Genomic DNA, 22,878 nt, shown 5'->3' with positions numbered 1-22,878 from the left:
TTGTGCCTGTCAGCGGAAAAATTGAATTAATTTGTCAGCAGTCTTGGCATGGTGTCAGGAAATGTTTGACCTCCGGGGCAGGAGTGTGACACCAAAGGGAGGGTATATAAATGTGTGGGCGTCGATACGGGGCCACAGTCTGTCTGCTGTAGGAACTGTCACACACACACACACACCACCAGCAGGGACAAGGTAAGACAAAAGGCCATCCAGTGAGCGTACTTTTACTTTGAAATTGCGTTGCTTGTAAACCGAATATCATTGGGTTTTAGACATAATCTTGGAACTCGGAGAATCTTTTTTTCTAGCATTTAATTTTTTATAAACTAACATTTAAACAAAAAAATGTATTTGAAATGAATACAATTAAATAAAATGGTTAGTTGTAGCCCTAATGTCAAGTAGAGAGATCAAATGTTCAGTGGCATGTCGTCTTTTATCTTTGTGTTTGCATTGGGGGGGATCTGGACTCATGACCTAATGTTTCTACAGCTCTGGATGTGTTTACCTTACTGGGGGAGTATTCTGTTGTACGATATACTCTGATGATGTAATACAGCCATCTGCTCTGTCTCAACAATTCACTTTCTGACTCTCCCAACAGATGAATCTTCTAGTTCTGCCCTCCATACTGCTGGTCATCTCTACTGTCCATGCCTTCCAGTATACGGAGCTTGCGCAGTACATTGACAGCCATCAAGAGGAATATGTGGAGGTACAATAGAATTCTTCTTCTTCCTTAAGCAATACATTGAAGAGTCCAAGCCCTGAACTTTCAGAGTCCAAGCACTCGAGATGTCCAATTTACACCAGAGTTTGTTAGTCCCATAGAGCAACCAGACATGGTGTGACTGAAAATGACCCCGCATGATGTCAAACACACTCATGTGTGAGACTGCGATCTGTGATACAAATATAACTGACGTGACTTTTAGAGTGTATTGTACTTCTTAATTAAGCAACATTAATGAGTAAAGTGAACTCGAGAAAATTGAATAGGTGTTAAAAAAGATGAAAGGGCTTTTCATTTCCGACATGGATACTTTTCTGTCATTTTTATTTTTAATAGAAAACCTTTTTTCCGCTATTGTCCTCACAAAGGTTAACAAGGTCAAATAGAAAAATAAAGCTGGGTGGACAATATTGTGTTTTTACAAAGATGAACAGAACATGATCATCTTTACAACATTTCACTAATATGGCGGCTTAAACACATTCAGCTTGTCTCAAGATACTGGAGGAGAGAGTTTAAACCATGTTTACACACTTTAATGTTTAAAAAAAAACATTCTTTGTCTGCCTGAATACACCTGTATGATTGGTATACTTGTCATATTTCACAGTTTGTGGGTTGGTATACTTTATATACCCAAATGTATGTGCCAGAGCACTGAAAAGGTGAGTTTTTCATGATTTGTCCCCTTTAATTTGCTTATATTAAAGCAGAATTTGAATCAGTTGTCAGTGCAGTTGAGTCATTAGCCCCTCTCAGCCAAAAGGTGGCAGTATTAAATGCAACAAAGGGGCACATACTGTACAGCTTTGCCTCTTGTTTTGTTTTGATCTTAGATTGCTTGATTGAAACTGAATCAAGAACACATTTTAGTCATCGAACCCTCGTAGTGTGCAGCAGTACAGTCGTATATATCTCACAAGATGGCAGAAGGATTAGGCTCACCGCTGATGTTTTGAATGATCTGTCTGCATGTGTGTGTGCTTCAGGCTCTGCGGGACTGGGTTGCAATCGAAAGCGACTCTAGCAACGTCTTGAAGAGACCAGACCTGCACCGCATGATGGAGGTGGTGGCTCAGAAGCTGAGGCTCATGGGAGGGACTGTCGAACTGGTGGACATCGGAGAGCAAGAAGTCAGTGACAGGGCCGACTCGATGCCTTAGTGAGATATTAGAGCTTTGCAATGTAGTCGTTGCCCAAATTGGTTGGTAAATAGTTTGTATTTCAAACAGTGAGCTTGGCTCATCGGGAGGGGCGACAGCGGGTAAACAAGCTGGTAACTTCAAAAAGGAAGTTGAGCGGTCAGGACTAAATCTACTTCCTCATTACTGACGAAGACACATGAAAGCTGCTTCCAAAACTCATTACACATTTTATGATGTTTGAGGTTCGAACGAGAGGTCAACATCCTCAGCTTCTCGCCAGTAATAAGGACCAACCTGGCATGCATTGTTACTGCAGTGTATTGTCTCAGTGAAGAGTAAAAACAGTAGCTGATGACCCTTTGAAATAAATAAACTGAGCAGCAGCAGCACTTCTCTTTATGGAAGCTTAATGCGTTCACTTAAGGAAAACATATTTGCCCTGTTTTTCTGAATTAACTAGACATCTTAAAAATCCTGTGAGAAGTTCTCATTTACTCAGCGGTGGAATCTAAGTACATGTACTCAAGTACTGAACTTAAGTACAATTTTGAATTACTTCTCCTTTAGCGTTTCAATTTTATATAATAACGTTATTTATAAAGCACCTTTTGTAAATAGAGTTTACAAAGTCCTTTGACAGAGAAAGCAGCAAACACAAGGCAATACAACAGCAGCAAGCTCAACAGTGAGGCCCAACAAGGTTAAACCCTGATAAATCACTACAGTATATGAAACGATAAAACCAATCGAGACATCAAAAATAAACAAAGAAATAAATAAAATAATTTAGTAAAATGAATAATAAAATAAAGCAGTAAAGCGATGACATCACATAAAGGCCAGTCTGTAAACATGGGTTTTATGAAGTGATTTAAAAGAAATTACTGATTTGCTAATTTATACTTCTATTACAACACATTTTTTACTGCACTAAATGTATTTTTGTAGAGTTAGTTACTTTACCGATTCAGATTATTAATACAAAATAAAACCAACTAATAAGTTATGATGTATTATTGTAGACTAAACTACTCGGTGGCATATAGCCTAGAGAGTAATTCACATTAGCCCCACCTTCACCAGTTTCAACATTAAAGTGATGAACACATTAATGCATCAACAATATAATCCAATAATAAAATCTATAATATTCTGAAAGGGCCACTTTGCATAATAAGTGCTTTTACTGTTGGACATATTTGAAATGCATGGCTTTTACTTTCTTGATATTTGAGAAATATACACAGATTGAGTTGATTGTGTAGCTAATGGAGTACTGGTTAGATGGTATACAACTGTTGAAACACTTGTTGCACTTGAGAAAAGTGAAAATCCCAATGATTGAGGGACACTGCAGCAGTTCGTGCTGATGCTAACTCGCCTTTAAATCATCCGCAGCTCCCCAACGGGCAGACGTTAGCGTTGCCTAAAGTAGTGACAGCTCTGTTTGGCAGCGACCCAACCAAACACACGGTGTGCGTCTACGGCCATGTGGATGTCCAGCCGGCGAAGCTGGAGGACGGCTGGGCGACGGACCCCTACAACCTGACCGACATCAATGGTAACAGCCTTTAATTAAGCACACCATGACCAACTCATGCTGTGCAAACAAACATTGAACAAACCCACAGAAGTCATAGCATAATGTCATAAACGTCCTACATAGTCACAGGCATACTCATCTACTGGCATTCATTCACCTGCAAGAGTCATCTGCTGAAGAGGGACTGGCAAGGTATTCCTGAGCTGCTCAGCCTTTCTGCCCACCCGGCAGCCATTTTGCTTTTGAGGAATTTGTGTTGCACTTACAACGGCTGGCCAGTGGATGGCAGTGTATGGCTCGATGCAGTAGGGTCCATTGTAGTGGCTGCTGTGCTACTTTTCAAAACCAATGCATACACAAGCAACCACTACAGACCTTCCTTTATGTCAGCAGTGGATAGTTTCCCCCAGTTGTCAATGAAATTATTCTGTTGTCATTATGTGATCTACGTCTGGAACTTCAGTCACGTGATAACAAGTGGTTAGATTAGACTAGATAAATTCAATAATTTAATGTCAGATGTTGGTCAAATGTGTAATGCAAACAGTGTGTTACATCCATAACTAAACAGGAAAAATCAACCATGCAACAAAACAGTATTACAAACATTTTTATATACACAGTATATATAAGCAGCTTTTCCGAAATCAATTTCACCGCTTGTTGTCACATTCTGTACTTCACTTCACGTGAGCACAAGTCTTAAAGCACACCCATACTTATATCATGATTCTTGTGCATGCAGGTAACCTGTATGGAAGAGGAGTGTCGGACAACAAGGCCCCAGTTTTAGCCTGGATCCATGCTGTGGGGGCGTACCGGGCCCTTAGTATGGTGAGAGAAAGTTCACAATACCGCCATTGTATCGGGTTACTTTTGCATTCCACAGATAACAGAATCAAATGTGTGAGTGGGATCGGAGCTGCAGAGGCAATGTGACCTCAAGTGAGACCAAAGGAATAATTAGAGCGCTCCTTTGCAAATCGTCTTCAGTTGAAAGCGCTGTAAATTGAAAGAGGGGAAATAGAGAGAGGCAAGATAGACTAGCGAGAACGCTAACACTTTCTATGACAGCCATGTCTATAATGCGTTAAATCTGCTTAAAGCAACGTACATTTTTTTTACAGAGTTCCATTGTGTTTTAATATTGACATAATGTATTCAAATCACAGTTTTATGCAATATAATGTGATTTTGAGGTACTCGTGGTCATTGTTAGCTTTAAGTAAATACGTTAAAATAATTCTTTACATCACTTAAAGGAAACAATAACCACTAATCTTAATTTATAATCAAATTGCAAAGGATTATAACAGTGATTATAATCCATTATAAAATGATTATGATATATAACAACTATGGAAATATACTATGATCCTTGCAAAAACAAATCTGTCAATGACAATGCTTAAGTATTATGATTGTTGTTGTATAATGGATATTTATGACACATCTATAACTATACAGTGCTATAAACAAGTTATAACACATAAGTATGTTCATAAGGCATTATAGACATGGCCGTCACAGAAAGAGTTACTGCTAGGATAAACTGCATATCCTCAGGCTTGTGAGAGAGAAGAGCTGAGCTTTGGCCAGACCGACTTGCAAAGTCACTGCGGTTTTTTTTGCAAAGTCACTGCAGCAGTCTGTTCCCACCAGCCTCGCTGCCATTTTATCTCGTGAAAACAACAACACGCAGTTGAATATGCACATCAAAAGGCCTCAGCCAGATGCTGGATGCATTAAGGAGAGAGAAATTGTGTGTGTGTCGACTAGTTTCACACGTGGTTAATGGCTCGGGATTTTAGATCCACAAACCCTGCTGAAACACCATTACATTTGTAAAAAGGCATTGTCAAAAAACGTTTTGAAGCCTCGTCTTCGGCGATTTTGCCATCGTCATCTTGGATTACGGCCGTCGCCGTGTTTTTTTTTGCAGCCAATGAACAGAAGTTACCATATTTGGAATGCGAAGGAGTGACATGGAGACACTGTATACGTCTCTGGTAGTGGCAGCGACCTGTCAATCACAGTAACCCCGCCCTAAAGCATGCCCTGCTTTATGGTCTATGTGACTCTAAATGGACCATAATTTACTAAATGAACATCATGCTGTACTGAAGAAGACTTGAAACTAGAGATTGAGACCATAAACTCATGTTTACAATGTTTACTGAGGGAATAAATCAAGAGAGAAGTAGAGTCATTTTCTCATAGACTTCTATACAACCAGAGGAGTCGCCCCCTGCTGGTCAGTAGAGAGAATGCAAGTTTTAAGACACTTCCGCATTGGCTTCACTCGGAAGAACCGGAGTTTGCAGATGAGATTCTCCTCCAACAGCTCGTGACGGAGTAGCACTGTCTGTCCCATCTGTCTACCAGGAGCTGCCGGTAAATGTGAAGTTCGTCATCGAGGGCATGGAGGAGACGGGCTCTAACGGCCTGGACGCCATGATCGTGGCACAGAGGGACACCTTCTTCTCTGACGTGGATTACATCATCATCTCAGACTGCGGCTGGCTCAGCAGACGGCCCGCCCTCACCTACGGCACCAGAGGCAACTGTTACTTCTTTGCTGAGGTTGTGTAGCATTCCACACACAAGCACACACAAAAAACAACACATGTCCAAACTGAAACATTTAGTTTCAGATACATACTTCCTAATTCTTTGGTCATATGTGTGTCATTCAGCTCTTTCGTGGTGCATTTTCAGGTTCAAGGACCTAAACAGGACTTACATTCCGGTGTTTACGGAGGCACCGTGATTGAACCGATGACTGACCTCATTGGCATTCTTGGTGAGTGTATTTTTTAGGTAGTGCACATTCATACATTCATTTATGAAGTCACTCACAAGAAGATAAGACACTGGACCAAGCCTCGACATTATGCCAGGTACCCGCAGGGCAAAAAAATTTGAATTCTATTTTTGAACCTTTATCTAAAACAGTAAATCTCATGACTTGCATCATCTCTTTAAGAAGACCGGACCAGAAAGGCAGGATAAAGCTAGCATTGCTTTGCATATTTCGTATTGTCAACAAATACCATGAAAAAACCACAACAAACAATGATGTTAGCCCGGCTCTCAATACTTTCTGACTTCCTGACCCTGTCTGTGGCACTCAGCTCAAAGCCCACTGGTTCCTACTGAAGACATAAATCTAGTGTAACGTAATGTCACCACTCTGTAGATGATGATGAATCAAACCTACTACACCAGCTAATGGGGCACAGACCACACAACATCTTTTGTAGTTGGTAGTCACCAACAAAGTGTGCGACTTACATTCACCTACAGCAGGAGAGACGTTGACCTAACGTCAAGGTTAAGAATGGTATGGTCCACTTTAGGGGTGTCTGATATCGCATTACAAGATTCTTCCAGGCATGAATATGCACAAATATATTATAATACTAAATTACGACTTACAGGTAAGTCAGGTAAGATATTTAAATGTTTTAAACCCCTCGACATGTTTTTGCATGACAAATATTTTGAGAAGAAATAAGTTAACATTTTGCAATGGCGGTTGTATCTTACAGTAGTTTCTTCTTGGGGTTCCCAGTCGGTAGTCTTTATATGTTGGAAGGATGCGGGTTAAAATCACAACAAAATTCTTCTTTTGTAACTTTTTGTCTTAGACACACTGATCAGCCCCAGTGGTAAGATCCTGATTCCAGGGATCAGGGAGGCCGTGGCTCCCCTCTCTGATGAGGAATGGAGAATGTATCAGGACATCCAATTTGACTTGGACAACTACAAGACCAAGATCGGTGTCAGCCAGCTCATGTACACCAATAAGGTCAGAATATCGAAAGTGGTAGAAATAATCTGCGTTAAAGGCAAGGTGGACACAACAGATGCGTGATGGTCATTGTTTGTTTCCTGCAGGTGGACTTGTTGGCCCACATGTGGCGCTACCCCACCGTCACCATCCATGGCATCGATGGGGCTTTCTCTGACCCTGGCACAAAGACCGTCATCCCTGCTAAGGTTACCGCTAAGTTCTCCATTAGACAAGTTCCCAACATGGACCCTGCTCTGGTCAAGAAACAGGTAAAACAGGATGTGAAGTCTCTGCTTTGAAAAAAATAGCCAAATAATGCTGTTTTTTTAGAACAAGCAAATGTTTTTTTCTCAGAAAGTACTTGTGCTCTTATCTTGTTGGTTTGATGCTTTAGGTAACAGATTACCTTCACTCGGTGTTTGCCAAGCGAAGGAGTCCCAATAAGCTGAAGGTCACAATGGTGATAGGGGCGAAGCCTTGGCTGGCTGACACTCAGCATCCTCTCTATGACGCTGGGAAGGCTGCTGTAAAGAGAGGTACAGAACACACCATCACCACCAAATTCGTACGGAGGTGGTTTTCTGGTGTTGCCATTTATTACTGCTTTTGGATTCTCTTTTATAGCTCTTACTTTGCTTTTATATTTCGTGTTATATGCCTCTATAGTTTGTTTTCAGTCCTTTGCTTTGTTTTAATCTGTGGTAGATAACTGAGTCATGTCCATTACACTATAATATAAAATGTCCTACCTTGCCCAGTTTTTGACATGGATCCTGATCTGATACGTGAGGGTGGGACCATTCCTATCGCCAGAACCTTCCAGGATGTGACGGGGAAAAGCATCATCATGATACCCATTGGTGGCTTTGACGACGGGCTGCACTCTCAGAATGAGAAAATGAGCAGGTTTCACACATATTTCCTTTTTTTATTTCATTTTTACAGCAAGTTTTATATTGAACCTTTATTAGTTCATCTTGCCTGTTGGGTCTGTTGGGAGTGTTAGTATGAGCACAAGCTGCAGGAGAGAAGGTGTGATCTTATCAGTAGGTAAGATGCAGGCATGTGGACCTCCAGGGCTCACGCGTCTTTATCTTCTCTTAATCATCCGCAAGAAATTAAATAATCCCATCACCTAATATTCATCGTTATGACTGCAAGATGATAGGGAATGAATATAATTAAAGGTAGACATGCAAAAACAACAAAAGCAGAACAGGGACTATAATGGCATTGCTATGAACTATGGTGGACGTTTATAGAATATGATATAAATGAGACTTGCAGGTTGTTCCATACATGCTTTTTTCACTGAATGTCTCCATCAATGCAGCAGATTGTCTAGTCCAAAATTATGTTTATTAACCCTTGTCTTTTTTTAAACGTTTTTCTCTTAGGTACAACTACATCGAGGGAACCAAGTTATTCATCTCCTACCTGAATGAAGTATCCCAAATTAATAAGACCAGCGTGTGATGTTTCATTTCATAATTAAGTGAACCCTAAAATATTCCAGCTACATGTGAGCTGTTAATGACACAAGAATGGTTTTATATTTTCACTGTGCTTTTCTCTTCCTTTCATCCATTTTTCTGTGTTGCCAAGCTTTTATTTATCTGCATCTGTAAAAGATCTATCTAGTAAAAGCTGTACAATGCAACAATGGTGTACTCTTTTTAATTATAGAAAGTGTCACAAATGTTCCTTGATGAGAGTTAATAATGACACAAAGACACAGATATTGTTCCTTCAGTCACAAGACGTTTATTTACCACTCAAACAGTTACAGTACTAAAGACACTTATATAGGAAAAGGGATTTCAGAGCCAAGACTGAAAATCTATGGACGAAGCTGTACAGACGGATGTGGTGCTGCCAGCAGTCGCTATATGTATGGACAGAATCCAACCATTGTCTGATGCTAGAGCACTCTTCCAAGACAAAGCCCTATTCAGCCAAATGCATATGATTTACTCTGCATTTGATCGTCAACAGTGTTCAATACAAATGTTGCAAAACATCTCAACAAGTAATGTAATCTCGAGTTAGCTCTTATAAAATGGTGATGTGGCATGTGCCTTAACCATTAGGCCTGTTTCTAGAATCACGATCGTTCTTGGCCTCTTTTGCATCAGTCTGTCTCACTCTTGGTTCTCCAAGATGCTGACACGTATTTTAAGAAAGTGAGGTGAAAAAAACACTGAGCATCTGTGACATTGTGTGTGACATCATTGGTATTTATAAAAGACAGAAAATAAACTTGACTAAGAAAGGCATTTGCAATGGACTCAAATGAGCACAAACATTTTTACACAAAGTTATGGCACACGGAAAATCCTTAGTCACACTAGAAATAATACACAGAAACAGTATCCACTTCCTACAGTTACAACACTTTGCAGATAGCAGTTAGTTACAACTTTGACTTGTGCCATACATCTTAGCAGGAAGCGGAGGGGAGGAACCCTGGTGTTGTGAAGAAGCCGTGTCTCGACACCTCAGCGGCCTGATTCACAACACCAGCTGACCCTCCCCACCCACACACACTCACGGCACTGTGGTGCGGCACGGAGGAAGGAGTTCATCTTCAGTGAGAGAAACAAGCCGCTGAAAGAGACACCATCCAGTGTTAACAGTTACTTTATTTTATCTCAAGAGGGCAGCTGACACAGCAGAGCCACACAAGGAAATCAAGTTCACCCATCTTATATTGGAACCGTTTAGATAGAGACCATAAATACTCACCTGTTCTCCGTCGTACACATGTCCTCTGCTAACCGACTGCAGTGGTGGTGGAGGTGGTCAACAGTAAGACACACACCGACTGGACGCTAAGGGTGAGCTGGGACAGAGAGCAGCGTGGGTGCGGTACACGATGTCTCCACTGGAGGGCAGTTTGAATACAGCAGATTTTCTTCTCCGCTCAGTCACTTCTGGGACCGATAAACCGATGCCAAGCTGGTCACACACCTGCAGAAAACAGGGGAAAGCTGGAAAATTAGCTGTAAAGTAAATATGGTGTTGGGAAACTAGGGTTTATAAACCGCAATATTTGGCCCATGGAGAGCTGCAAAAATCACATGGAACTCAGTAACATCACTGTAAAATGCTCTCTGTGATTATCTTTCAGGAGCCTCTCAATGAAAAACTCAGCGTGACTGCACGACACAAGGCTCAGATGTAACAGTGCCCCATTTGGTTGCCTATTTATAAAGTGCTTTGGTATTGAGGACAGGGCCGTGATGGGGCTGAGAATAACTTTAGTTTCACAGCGGCAAGCCTTAATCCACCTTGAAGCAGCCCGCTGTGTATGTAAAACTGAAATGGAGTCACGGTAATGTGGGTTTACACTAAAATGGTCTTCAAGCCACGTTTCACTTCAGTGTAACGCGTCGTCTTAGGGAATCGATTCAGTGATGGGTCCGTCCACTGAAATGAGCAGTGGAAGGATTGTGGACAAGCTGGTCTGTTGGAAGTCAGGCTGGTATTATTTATGACCTGAATTAACAAGCACAATAAAGTTGTGTCAAAAATCTTCATTTTGAGTGATTCCATGAAAATGAAGGATATTTTCTGTTTGATTCAGTTAAAGAAAGACTGTAACTACGTGTTAGTGTTCAGATGTTTTGGTACCAACAACACAATATAAAATTACTCAAGTACAAGTAAAATAAATACAAGTAAGAAAAAAAATACTTAGTATGCAAAATAGATCCTGACATATAAATGATATTACATTTCTACATTTCATTTACGTATCAAGTGTTTTTTTCACTTTCCCCTCCAAGATTCATCCCGTCAGTCCTGAGGCACTAATTACTATTTTACATACCATCAGGAGTTTAGTAGAAACTATTTTTGTCGCATTTCATAAGCTAATCAAATTTTGTTTGTCCAGTAACTGTGTGAAATAAATGTAGGGGACTAAAAACTGCATTATTTGCTGCTGAAAGTAGCATGAAATGGAATTGACCAGGTTCTACAACACACGGTCATCCACGTTAGACATGCCATTCTAAACTAAAAGCCTGCGTGTGTTATATGCTAAACACTGCCACTGAAATAGCACACTCAATTAGCAATCATCTGCACCCAGAATGCACAGGGAACACACCTGTGACCAATTAAATCACTTTGGAATTAGAGCTTGAGCACTATAGATAGTATTCATGTTTGATCATCAATGGAGAGTTAGAGGACTGTAACGGCAATATACTGTATTTTGTTTAGCACAATACAGTAACTACGTTCATGTCATCTTCAGTTAAAGTAGTTAAAGTCTGATACTGTTATGAGAGTATTAAGAATAAACACGTTGCATACATGTTCACAGTCTATTTTTACAGAATGCTCCGAATAAAAATGTCAGACTAGATAATAGTGTTTTATACTTACAGTAGCACATCAGTGTGCAGTTGGCATGAGGAGGGAGTTATATATTTGCTGTTTGTGTGTAAAGTTTTGATGCAAAAATACCATTTTTAGAAGAGTTTATTTAGTTTCGAATGAGGTGTTTGCTTTTGCAAGAAATGGAAGACCATTTGCGTATATATGTTTTGGGGTTTTGTGTGTAGAGCTTCGACAAAGAGGGCCCTATAGTTTACAAAATAGTTTTTTAGCAATTGTGAAAAACTGTTAAACTGCATTAATATATTTGTAACTGCTTAGGGGCAACGGAACACTGTAAATAAATTATAATATATATATTATTATATTTCTCCTCATAAAGAAGATGTGGCCAATACATCGCACATCCAGCAGACACTGAGCTATTTATTGTATTTGTATTTAGTTAAGTTCAACCATTGCAATTTGGTATTTAGCAAATTGTATTTTCTAGACTCAACCTGATGCAAAAGTACAAAAAAAAGAATCTAACTATGACATAACAATGACATGAATTCTAGATGTGTGCTGTTGAGGGTTATTTGTGATGATCTCTGCAGACAGTACTGGGTCGGACTGCAGGTGAGTGAGGTGGTTTATTGTACCACTTGTGGTGCCGAGGCGGACCAGTGTTTAATATTCCACAGCTCTTGTTGTGAAATGGGTTTTAAGTGTAGCCTTTGACTACTCCATTAATCATTGGTTTGTCCTTCTGCCTGACCCACCCAGGATGGGTCAGGGCTTTACTAATTCCTCCACAAGCCGCCGCGTCACACTCAACATAATATTCCCCGCAACGCGTTCCTCCTAATCCCTTTTTATCAGGTCCGCCGGCCTTTCTGGTCGGGCTTTGGTGCCAAAAGAAAATTCTTAACACTGTTTCAATTAAACGGCTGGTGCGGGCCCAGCAGAAGCTCTTGGCTGAGCGCCAGTGTCCTTCAGACAAAGAATGTCACTGGACAGAAACACTTCAGTGAGGACAAGCTGAAAGAAGGTGCAGAAGCTACGGTGGCCCTGAAGTGAAAAACACAGCGGCAAAAGAAAAAACACGTGAGACCAGAAGAGGTATAGGTACGTATTGGAAAGTGATTCGTCACAGCTGATCAGATCGACTGTGTGGCTGCGTAATTATTATTTATGAAGAATAGGCATTAACCTGGAGAAGGTAGGATCAGGATAGCCCATTGGTCAGGGCATAGGACTCGCTAATCCTGCCGCTTGAATGCTACACATGGATGCTCTTGCATCATCTGCAAAACTGCCAGACAACCTCCTGAGGGTGGAAGGCAATTAACTTTCCACCCATGAACTTGAACGGGCCATTTTCAATATAGTGTTGGCAAACAACACCATCCGCCGACATGACCCAACTCAGTTTTGAGTTACACCATATTCACGGTACAGTACATGCATTTTCTGTTACAGCAGAGAGTCCTGGACTTTGAGGCAGCGGCATAGCCTCATGAGTTCATTTTGAAGTTGGATTCAATCTAGCTAAAAGCAGGCGTCAGGGGCCGAGATGTTTATGGGACAAAGAGCGGCTGTCAATGTCCCTGGGCAGCATGGGGGGGGAATATCAACTTGTGTGCCGCCAAGGAGTTCACACAATCTAGCTCATTTCAGAGCCAACGGTTTTTGATTTAAGTAACAACCAAAACTCGCCTGAGGGATTATGAGCTGGAGCAGGCTGTGAGTGTTTTGGGGAATGGAAACAGAGAGTTGTTTGAAGAAGTGCATCATGGTTTCAGAAAAGGTGAAAGCAGTTGAGGATCTGAGCTTGAAGCTTTCAGGCAATATCTTATTTAAAGGTGTTCATTGATTTCCATTGTGCTTGATCCGACAAGTCAGGAAATGTATTTTTAGTGAGCGTGGTTTGTCCTTGTCGGTGCACAAGTAGTGCCTGTGTTCAGCTCCAAAGTCATTTATGGAGTGCATGGGAGGCAGAAACACATTCTTAGCCTCAACTGGTCAAATACAGCTGCTTGGTCACAAGTTCAGAGGAAATGGGAAAAATACAGTTTGTTACTTATTACATGCATATAAACTCTTTTGAAAACAAACTCCCAACATAGGTTTACTTAGTTTTTAGGTTAACTTACGCTACAAAACCCATTGGTTAGGTTTAATAAAAGTTTATAGTTTGGTTAAAACAATACATTTGTTACGGTAAAATAAGTCTGCGGTGTTCCACCCGGGACACAAACAGTGGTGTCCCCCAAACCTTGAAGTGCAACTATTTTCTTCCAATCCCATAGCATCCAAGCTAAGAACAAGAATGCTTTTATTCCTTTCCAATTCCTCCTACATTTTTAGTCAAAAGCATTCTCTATTTAGAAATCTATCAATTCAAATCTTTCTTCCTGACACCTCTAAAATTTCTGTCCAAACCCTCTTCTACCTAATCCAGTTCCCCCCTTTAAAAGTTAATATTAAGTAGCGAGTAACTTTCACAATTTGGTAGTCAGTTAATTTACACGATTTAAATTCTAATGTCCTTATTTTGCTTCCATACTTGCTAGTGATGTCACCATATTCCTAGATTTCAGCCTCACTTGAGTACATTGAATAAAACTAAGCTTTAGTTGGACCAACTACAACATAAAATGCTGCGTGCACAGTGCTACATTCATAATAGTAATCAAATAATATCACACACTACAAGGGGTCATTCTGCTGCCTAATACTTAACATACAAAAATGAATAATGAATGAATTTTGTCCCGCATTACATTTGTACATCACATATCACAAATACATTTAATGGTGTTTGTGTCCTGTTTGAAATCTACTCATTTTAACCCAAAACATGTTTTATAATAACTATCCAAATTGGTTTTGTTCCCTAAATCTAGACTCTAGTTTTGAAATGCCAAAAGCGCCAAGAGCGACTTAAACACTATAACGTTAACATAGATGCAAAAGTTTTTGCATCTGGGCTGGATTTTCAATGCAAGACTTTTAATCGTCACTCGAGGAATAATTTAACGGTAAGATGCTTCTTCTAGCATTGCCAAGTTGTAACAAACCAGAATTATCTTTTAGCTGTGGAGCCTTTTAGCACCAGGACTGCAGAGGTGCGTTAAACTTTCCCTGAATAAGTAAAGGTAAAAGTCAAAATGATCCGCCTAGCTGGCCAGGTCACAGTGTTTCCACTTCATGGCCAACAGCCAGACACTCAGCGGCAGCCTGCAGCTTGGCCACATCTGCTCTCAGTGTAGCCAAAAAAACGCAACCGGGCCATGCCACACCCAGTTAACGCTGCCGTCCCCCGGGGTCCTCGCCTCCCCCCTTCTGTTAGAGCCGTCCATCCTTCATGCTGCTTTCAGACAGCTGTGCTTACGCCGCACTACACAGCACGGAGAGAGTGGAAAGGAAAAGAGCCGGGGAGAGAAGCCAAGTCTGCCAGCCGCTGGATAAAAGCAAGCTTTTTGTTTCCTAATGGTGCCGTGCCCATTTTATTCAGATCAGTCATTCAGACGGCGCCTGTCGCTGGCATCATCGATTTGACATCATTCATTTCGCAAGGAGGAAAATGAGGAGATGAGGGTGGCTGACACCTCCGAGATATGAGGAGAGCGACAGGGATGCCGCATTCAATCAATTCATTCATTAAGTCCCATTATTTCTTACATATAAACTAAATGTATAGCTCTATATAATTATAGTCTTTTGATTGAAGTTCACCACCATTTTAAGTTCTTTTCACTGCTTGAGCAGATGATTTCCTATTTTTTTGTGAATAAATTCTGACTCAAATTTCCAACTCTGGCATATTCACACGAACTTGTAGAAGTAAGAATTGAAGCTATTTCAAAGCGGCTGAGTAAAGAAGTAAATGAGGGGGAGGAGGGGGATTTACAAACAAGCTTGATCAGCTTTGGCCCTGACTGGCTGACTGACAGCGAGGACTACGGGCTGCAGTTTGCGAGCAGGCAGACACAGAGGCTGAGCGATCAGCTGACGGCCAGATTGAGTCCAGTACTTTCAGCCCCAGAATAATACTCCGGTTTTATCGCAGGAGGAGCAGCTGGCTGCCGAAGCAGGACAGGTGAAAGAGATGGTGCTGACAGCAGCCCCGGCCTGCCAATCCAACTTCTCTCCGCATTCCAGAGCGAAGATGGGGGAGGAAGAGACCAATGATAGACGTTTCAAAGTAGCTGCACGGAGAAAGTAGCGGTCATCCTAAAGTCAGAGCTACGCGAGCGGGGACTTTCAGCTGATTTTGGAGATTTGGGTGCGTCGCGTTTGCAAAATGTTCACAGGTTGCGTAACATAGAGATTGGGCTTCGCGACAGGCACGATGATACGGGATCTTTAGAATTAAAAAAACGCCATCTTCAATGACTGATACAATGTGTTTAAGATGTACGGAGACATTAAATTACTTTTTACTTAAGTATCATTTTGATGTATTTGTACTTTACTTAAGGGTTCCCATTTTAAGTTCCTTTATACTTTTACTCCAATACATTTCATAGGAAAACATTGAACCTTGTCTCCTAATAATTACGTTTCCATGCAATTATACTGCATTCTCTGTTTATTCCCGGATTATGGTCGCAGTTTTAAATATGTGGTTAACCATGTGAGCTGAAAAACAAAACAAAAATACTTGGTATGGTTACGTAACTTAAATTATGCACCTTATGTTGAAGGTTTAATGTTTAACGTATTGTTAAAATAGGTCAACCTTGACTTGTGGTTTCACTCAGACAGGACAAAAACTTCTGTGTTTGTTTGACCCACCCATCAACTCCATCCTCCTACCTTACATGGACTTTGATTAGAAACCTATTTGTGAAATACAAATGTAATCCAGGCTAAAATAATGCTTTGTTACTGCACTACACTATTTATTATATTCTGTTGTATTGGTACCTCTACTTTAGTGAAAGATCTGAAAAGTTCCCCTTTCATAACAATACATTTTGTTGTTGTTAGTCACCATATTTAAATAAATTGTGGACCATGTAGACTCGGCCGGGGCAGGTCTTGTGATAAAATAAACTTCATCCAATCCTAACCAAAATATGTTGAGTTTTACATGGGTAAAGAATCGATAAACTGAGAAAATAATCTGCACATTAATTGATAATGAAAATTATTAGTTGCAGCCTTAGTTGAAAAACAACACATCCTGTATGCATGCGAAGCAAAGTCAGTAGTTTTACACTCATCTTTTAAGATTGTGCAAACAACTGGCTCCTCAGTCTGCAGGCTGAGTTCGGAGTATCTGTAAATCAGCATGGGAACGATCCGCATGTACTTTCCAAAGTGAAGGTGACAGTATCTGCAGGTCCATCAGGACAGTGGCAGAGCGGCAGGAGGAATAATTGATGTCTATAAATAGGAGATTTTTTCTTTCCAGGTTGGTAGATAGTCCAAACTGGAACCCGCCCCTTACCGCACTGTATCCCAACGCAAATGAAAGACAGGGATGAAAAAGAGAAGAAGTAAAATATTAGTTTTCTTTGAGCTCCGTATAAATCGTGACTTTCTTGTGTAACAAGGCAACTTTTAGTGTTTAATTAGTTCTTAAGAGCTTGTAAGGAGTGCCAGCTCCAAAGCAGGGTCCCCACGGTAGACCAACAACAGTCTGCTCATTAGAAGAAGCCACCGGTCTGTGTCTGTCGCTCTGCATGGGTTGCTTTCAAAGTCTCTGTGGCTTAGAGGAAGCTACAGATGCACTAAGGAGTTATAGGTTCATATACGAGCGCTCACAAAACCTTGCCTACAAAGAAGGATACTTTATATTTTTCTTATAATCTCATGAACAGAGGTAACAAAGCCTGAAATGCTCACTAGAGAAGCAAATGTGTATTAATCCACTGCAGAAAATAGACCTCTAACAAATGCACTATTTACATCTGCCCAGTCACTAGGAAGAAAAGGTTGACCTTGTACGTTTCTGCAAAACCAAATTATATCGGGCAATCGTTCCTTGAGTTCCCGTCTTGGGCTTCGAGTATTTCCATAGATAGTGCAATTACAATAATGTTCACATTTAGACAAAAATAATATATGACAAACAAAGGGCAAAGTCAAAGTTTGTACAATTCTGTTAGTGGCACAATGTAGGTCAGCAATTTAAGGAGTGGATACAGAATATGGGATAGGACAAGTGGAGCACTGTGGGGCATGAAAATAAATCGCTGATTGCATGAAATTGCAAATATCTATAATGTAAAGGAGATAATAAAGATGTGATGCTATGTTAATCATGCCTTGAAGATGTTTAAACAGTCACTTATGTCAATGAATTTGAATATGCAGATGTCTATAATGTGATGTTAAGCTACCAATCGTCTCATGATAAGGGAGCTATTGTACTGCAGCTGCAGAGAGAGGGAAAAAAGAGAAGGAGGGAAAGAGAGAGAGAGGGGAGCAGTGACCCTAGACTCGTTCACTGGTTCAGACCGGATGTTTGGCAGGCGTGGCACACTGCAGCAGCACTGAACCAGCTGGCATCCACAGACAGACAGGAAGGAAGACGAGGAGGATGCAAGGAGCATAGGAGACAGATAAAGAAGGTGGCGAAAGAATGGAAAGATGGATATAAAGGGAGAAAATAGGGAGAAGAAGGCTTGAAAAATGTAATATCCCGCTTTGACTGGCAAAACCCGTCTCTGCAGGTGATGCTACCCAGCATCCCATTTCTGTGTGTGTGTGAGTGTGTGTGTGTATGAGGACCAAATTGAGTTGTCATCTGCAGAGCCAGTGGTGCCGAATTACCAGCACCTATTAAATTTGTTACTTTTCCTAATTAGCTTCCACGTGAACTCGGAGGCTCGACGTCCCAAAGTGTGTGTCACTAATACTAAACACAATCATTTAAACGGGAGCTAAGAACCTTAAGGCTACGCCGTGGCTGAAGTCATTTCCAGGCCACATTAAAAGATAGGATCTGTAATAAGACTGAAATATAGCGCCGTTGATTGAGCCAGGTGACAGAGAAAAGCTCTTGCTATATTAATCTTAATGTGGAAACGATGGAAGAAAGGGGAAATCGGACAGCGATTAAATGATTAATCCCACAAGGAGCATGTGTGAGTTGCGCAACTGAATATATATATATAGATATGAACGTTTATGCAATTATGTAATTTGCTTAAATACTTCAAAGGGTGGAAATTGAATACAGTGACTCATGCCTGCTAGGAAGGTGCACACAAATAGAGGCAGGATTATCAGATTGAGTCCAACCCAGAAGTCTATAAACTAATTAAAACATTTTCAGACACATGAGCTTTATCTCTGAGTCTTTATGAACAAGTTTGTTCTACATTTAGAGGAGACGTGGCCAAAAAAGTAAGAACTTTTAGTGACACGAGGGAAAGCAAAGGATTATTTAGCTTTTTTGCTAAGGCGTCATTTGAGAGTCAGCTTGCTTATTCCCTCTACTTACATGTAACTGTGTAGGATCTCTGGCAAGTTCCAAAGGGACTGTGTGTGTATATTACTCATGTTGTGGGGACAAACATTTGTTTATACAGCTACGTTGTGGGGACTCACATTTCTTTTGAGGACAGAATGCAGGTTCCCGTAATGTAAAACACTACATTTTAGGGCGAAGACTTTGTTTAAGGTTGGTCGGTTAGGTTTAGGTTAATGTTGGGCTAAGGTTTAGGATTAGGCAAGTAGCGGTTATTGTTATGGTTAGGGTAAGTCTCAAGGAAATCATGCCTCGATGTTATGTATGTACGTATGTCACAATTCTGGGAATCGTATCCAGAATCCAATCAGGATATATATTTGCATCTGGTTCGTTACATTGTCAGGGTCAGTTGACAGCAGACAACTCACTGGGTAATTCATTTATGTCTGACATTTTAGTACATAAAATGCTCAGAATTAATAGAATGAGGAAAATCCGAATTTTTGCCGAAAACGGGAGTCATCAAAAACAAAAAGTAAAGGAATCTTTTTTTTATTAGATTCTATTAGTAGAATCTAATTAAGTAATCTATGTATTTTCCTGGTGTGTTACTGTTACTATTTAGGAAAGTTAATGTGAAGGGCTATGTAACTTGTTATTAATGCTGCATTCCAGACAATTCGCAAATTTCACAGGGGAAGTTTTATATGTATATGTATGACAGTTTGACAGTTAAACGTTAACCCAAACATCATCTTAAGAAACCTTAAGGTGTCTTGTTCGTGTTACTTGTTGACAACTCAATGTCAGAAATTGCTTTTTCTGCCATGTTTCAGCTGAGTCATATGACTTTCCAGGAAGAGAAGTCGACCCACTGCTGCCTCACACTATTGGCCAAGAGGCCTCTAAATTTGCAGTGGAAAACCAGCCCTGACTGAGCAAACAGGCAGTTTTATTGTTAGATAAACAGGGAGACATGTAGAGCGTGACATGGACCTGTTTGGTAAGAATTAAGGATAACTGGTGTGCAGTTTAAATTGTTAATATATTAAATATATAGAAACATGGTTTTGGATTCATTCTAAATGTATTTAATCATGATTAAGATTCTTGTGCTGTCTTTTCTGTACAACAGCCCCTGTTACTCTCTTTCCTAATCAGTGAAAGGTCATCCTTAATTCAATTAAAAACTAAATGTAATTAAATATTTTCATGTTCGAAACAAAGGCTTAACTTCTCAATGAAATTTGAAAAGAAGAAACTGAAGATCAAACAAATGTCAGCCCTACCAAATCAGTGCAATCAAACCCAAATGGAGTCGACCTTTGTCTCTACACTGTTGATGCAAACAGGCAACAGAAAGGCAGTACACAGTTTCATTTGCAGTAATTCCTTACCTCTCAGCTGGATCCTGGGCTGCTGACGGCCGGCCTGCAGGAAGAAAGCAAATATCAAAGTAATTAATTTGTTTTCCTTTAAGATTAACACAGTGCTGTGTTTTACAGGATGAACTGAGACATCCTCGTACGTCTATCTTTGTGAGGACCCTCATTGACATAAAGTATTTCCTAGCCCCTTACCCTAATTTCCTTATCTAAACTAATTCTAACCTGAACCTCACAACCAAGTCTGAACCCTCCAACATTTGAAGACGTGAGTACTGGCTAAAATGTCCTGACTTTACAAAAATGTCCCCATTCTTCTGAGAAAAACTTGTTCCGGTCCTCACTATGTAGCAAGTACAGGAACTTGCATACACACACCCATGCATAAATTGTAGCTTTTTTAAATTCAGTGCAATACATCACCAAAGAGTTACCAGTGAATACACAGGCATTGGATGCACGTTTATGTTTTTGCATGTGTGTTGTGGTTGGTTGTGCATTCATTACGTGTGTGTATGTGCGTGTGTGTATTGTATCATTATAGTCTATCTGTGCATGCTGCCTTCCCCCATTGACTGTCTCTCTCCCAGGCGGTGCGGCTGTGACTAGGTCCACTCTGTGTTGATAATAAGCTCATTAATCATGCGGCCATACAGCCCCCAGCTCTCCGTCCATATCCCAGCTATGATTATCAACATTGATTGGCTCGGAAGAAAGCAGCAGCTGCTCATGAACCAATGGAGGCAAAGATTGTTGGGGTGTAAAAGCAGACGAGCGGAGCATTAAAGGAGACTAAATGGAATCCCAATGTTGAGATGAGATGAGACAGTGGTAGATAAATCCACTCAGGATGGACTCAGTGCAGGTTTTGGTCTTATTCAGAATATTATAACAGTGCGTGAATATAAAAATTCCATAACTCTTGGAAGAAAACACTCAACCGCAAGGATTAACATGCGTACAACATGGTGGTAATGTGAAAGGAAAGTCTTTCCTAAAACTACTTATTACAAATAAAATGGTTATTGAAGGGCTTGACACATATAACCTGGGTCTGACAAAAAAATGTTGAATCTAATTCTGTGCATCCTTGCTGAAAAGACAGTAAATTGATTATTTATGGGGTTTGCTCAAATACATGCATCTTCCATTTTAAGAATTGCTTCTCTCGTTGTACTAACGCAATATTGCGTTGAGTTCAACAACTGTTTTGCTGTTTTTTGAGCACATAATAAAACCATATATTACACTTATTCTGCTATACAACAATATATCCAATATGTTTGTAAATAATTGGTTGCAATAATTGAAAAAGTCAGAACATAGGAACTGCCTTATTTACATAATCTGAAATGAGTTTTAACAACATTGGTTTACTCTTTCCATATTTGACTTTAATTAACATATTTACAATACATTTAGCTTAGAAAATATGACCTCATTTTTCCCATTTAAATGGTTCACACAAACACATGAATTAGGCCATATACATAATTTATATATAATTTAATACCTGAAAATGCTTCCATAATATTAACAGTTGAAGAGTCAGTTCACCCAAATCAAATATGACGCATATTTTCTCACTTACACTTACTGCTATCCTGTCATGTACACAGCTTTGGTTTGGGATGTCTGTCTCTAACATTTATGCTTCCACCAGGATGCAAAGGCAGTGAATGGAATTCAGTTTGTAGCTCTCACAGCATTGAAAAATTATACGTAAAAAGATCTACAGTAATGTCTCATTCGAAATATAATATCCCAGTTGGTATGGATAATCCACAGTTTTCCCTGGAACTCATTTATACCAAAGAATATCCCTATATAATCTATCTGACCATCTACTGTAGGTAATACACTGACTACTGACCTCATACAACCCCCTCCATAATACCGGAGCAATCCCTATAAGTAAGAAAATATGTTTATTCAGAATTTAGGTGAACTGACCCTTTAAACCTTGTGAAAGTCACTGAGCTATATTCAATCCATAAACTATAATAAAGTATATCTTAATATATATCTTGCACTTTCAGGCGCATTGCGTTCAAATGTATCTCTGGAGAAGTCATGCTGAATGTGTTACAACAATTCCTCACCTCCACAAGAAATGAGGATATGGAATCAGGGCAGCCTAGAAAAGAGATTGGAATAGAAATACGATGCGCTGTGGCTCCGGGGTCTGGTTAAAATGACCTCAGTCTGCTCCTCAAATGAAAGCAAATGTGTCTTAACAGCTCTGCTAAAAGCACCAGGCAAAGGCTGCTCGCTGGTATGCATAACACATTCACACACATCCCTGTACCTCAACATCTAGCAATAAACCATAATTCGAAACCTGAACCTTAAAACCAGGTCTTAACTCTAAAAATAGGCCTTTGAGAATTGGCCAAAATGTCCTCACCTTCCCCCCCAAAAAAGTCTGCATTCTTGTTACGGTCCTCACTGTGTAGCCCGTACAAGAAACACACACACACACACACACACACACACACACACACACACACACACA

General features: G+C 40.2%; 1 protein-coding gene and 1 long non-coding RNA gene across 2 annotated transcripts in view; one reads left to right on the top strand and one right to left on the bottom strand.

Annotated features, from left to right (window-relative positions):
- Positions 1-140: 140 nt before the first annotated feature.
- Positions 141-9,497, top strand: cndp1 (carnosine dipeptidase 1). Its single transcript, XM_031868609.1, has 12 exons — positions 141-192; positions 605-715; positions 1,723-1,866; positions 3,277-3,439; positions 4,167-4,255; positions 5,807-6,004; positions 6,140-6,224; positions 7,072-7,232; positions 7,322-7,486; positions 7,612-7,753; positions 7,976-8,123; positions 8,615-9,497. Exons 2-12 carry the CDS (start codon positions 605-607, stop codon positions 8,691-8,693), a joined length of 1,485 nt encoding a protein of 494 aa, XP_031724469.1. The 5' UTR covers positions 141-192; the 3' UTR covers positions 8,694-9,497.
- Positions 9,498-9,723: 226 nt separating this feature from the next.
- LOC116395078 (uncharacterized) overlaps positions 9,724-22,878 on the bottom strand; it is a 23,299-nt gene continuing 10,144 nt past the window's right edge. The window contains exons 2-4 of the long non-coding RNA XR_004213502.1: positions 20,376-20,409; positions 9,963-10,187; positions 9,724-9,824 (exon numbers count right to left, since the gene is read on the bottom strand). This is a non-coding gene — a long non-coding RNA (uncharacterized LOC116395078). The remainder of the gene's footprint in view (positions 9,825-9,962; positions 10,188-20,375; positions 20,410-22,878) is intronic.

This window comes from Anarrhichthys ocellatus, unplaced genomic scaffold (genome assembly GCF_004355925.1).
Source record: "Anarrhichthys ocellatus isolate YVR2014 unplaced genomic scaffold, GSC_Weel_1.0 scaffold43, whole genome shotgun sequence".
In the NCBI taxonomy this organism is placed as follows: domain Eukaryota; kingdom Metazoa; phylum Chordata; class Actinopteri; order Perciformes; family Anarhichadidae; genus Anarrhichthys; species Anarrhichthys ocellatus.
This window is presented reverse-complemented; position numbering and strand designations above follow the sequence as displayed.

Coding starts and splice junctions, on each gene's coding strand:
- cndp1 (XM_031868609.1), top strand. CDS start 605: ATGAATCTTCTAGTTCTGCCCTCCATACTGCTGGTCATCTCTACTGTC. Junction 4,256..5,806: donor CGTACCGGGCCCTTAGTATG/GTGAGAGAAAGT, acceptor TCTGTCTACCAG/GAGCTGCCGGTAAATGTGAA. Junction 6,225..7,071: donor TGACCTCATTGGCATTCTTG/GTGAGTGTATTT, acceptor TTTTTGTCTTAG/ACACACTGATCAGCCCCAGT.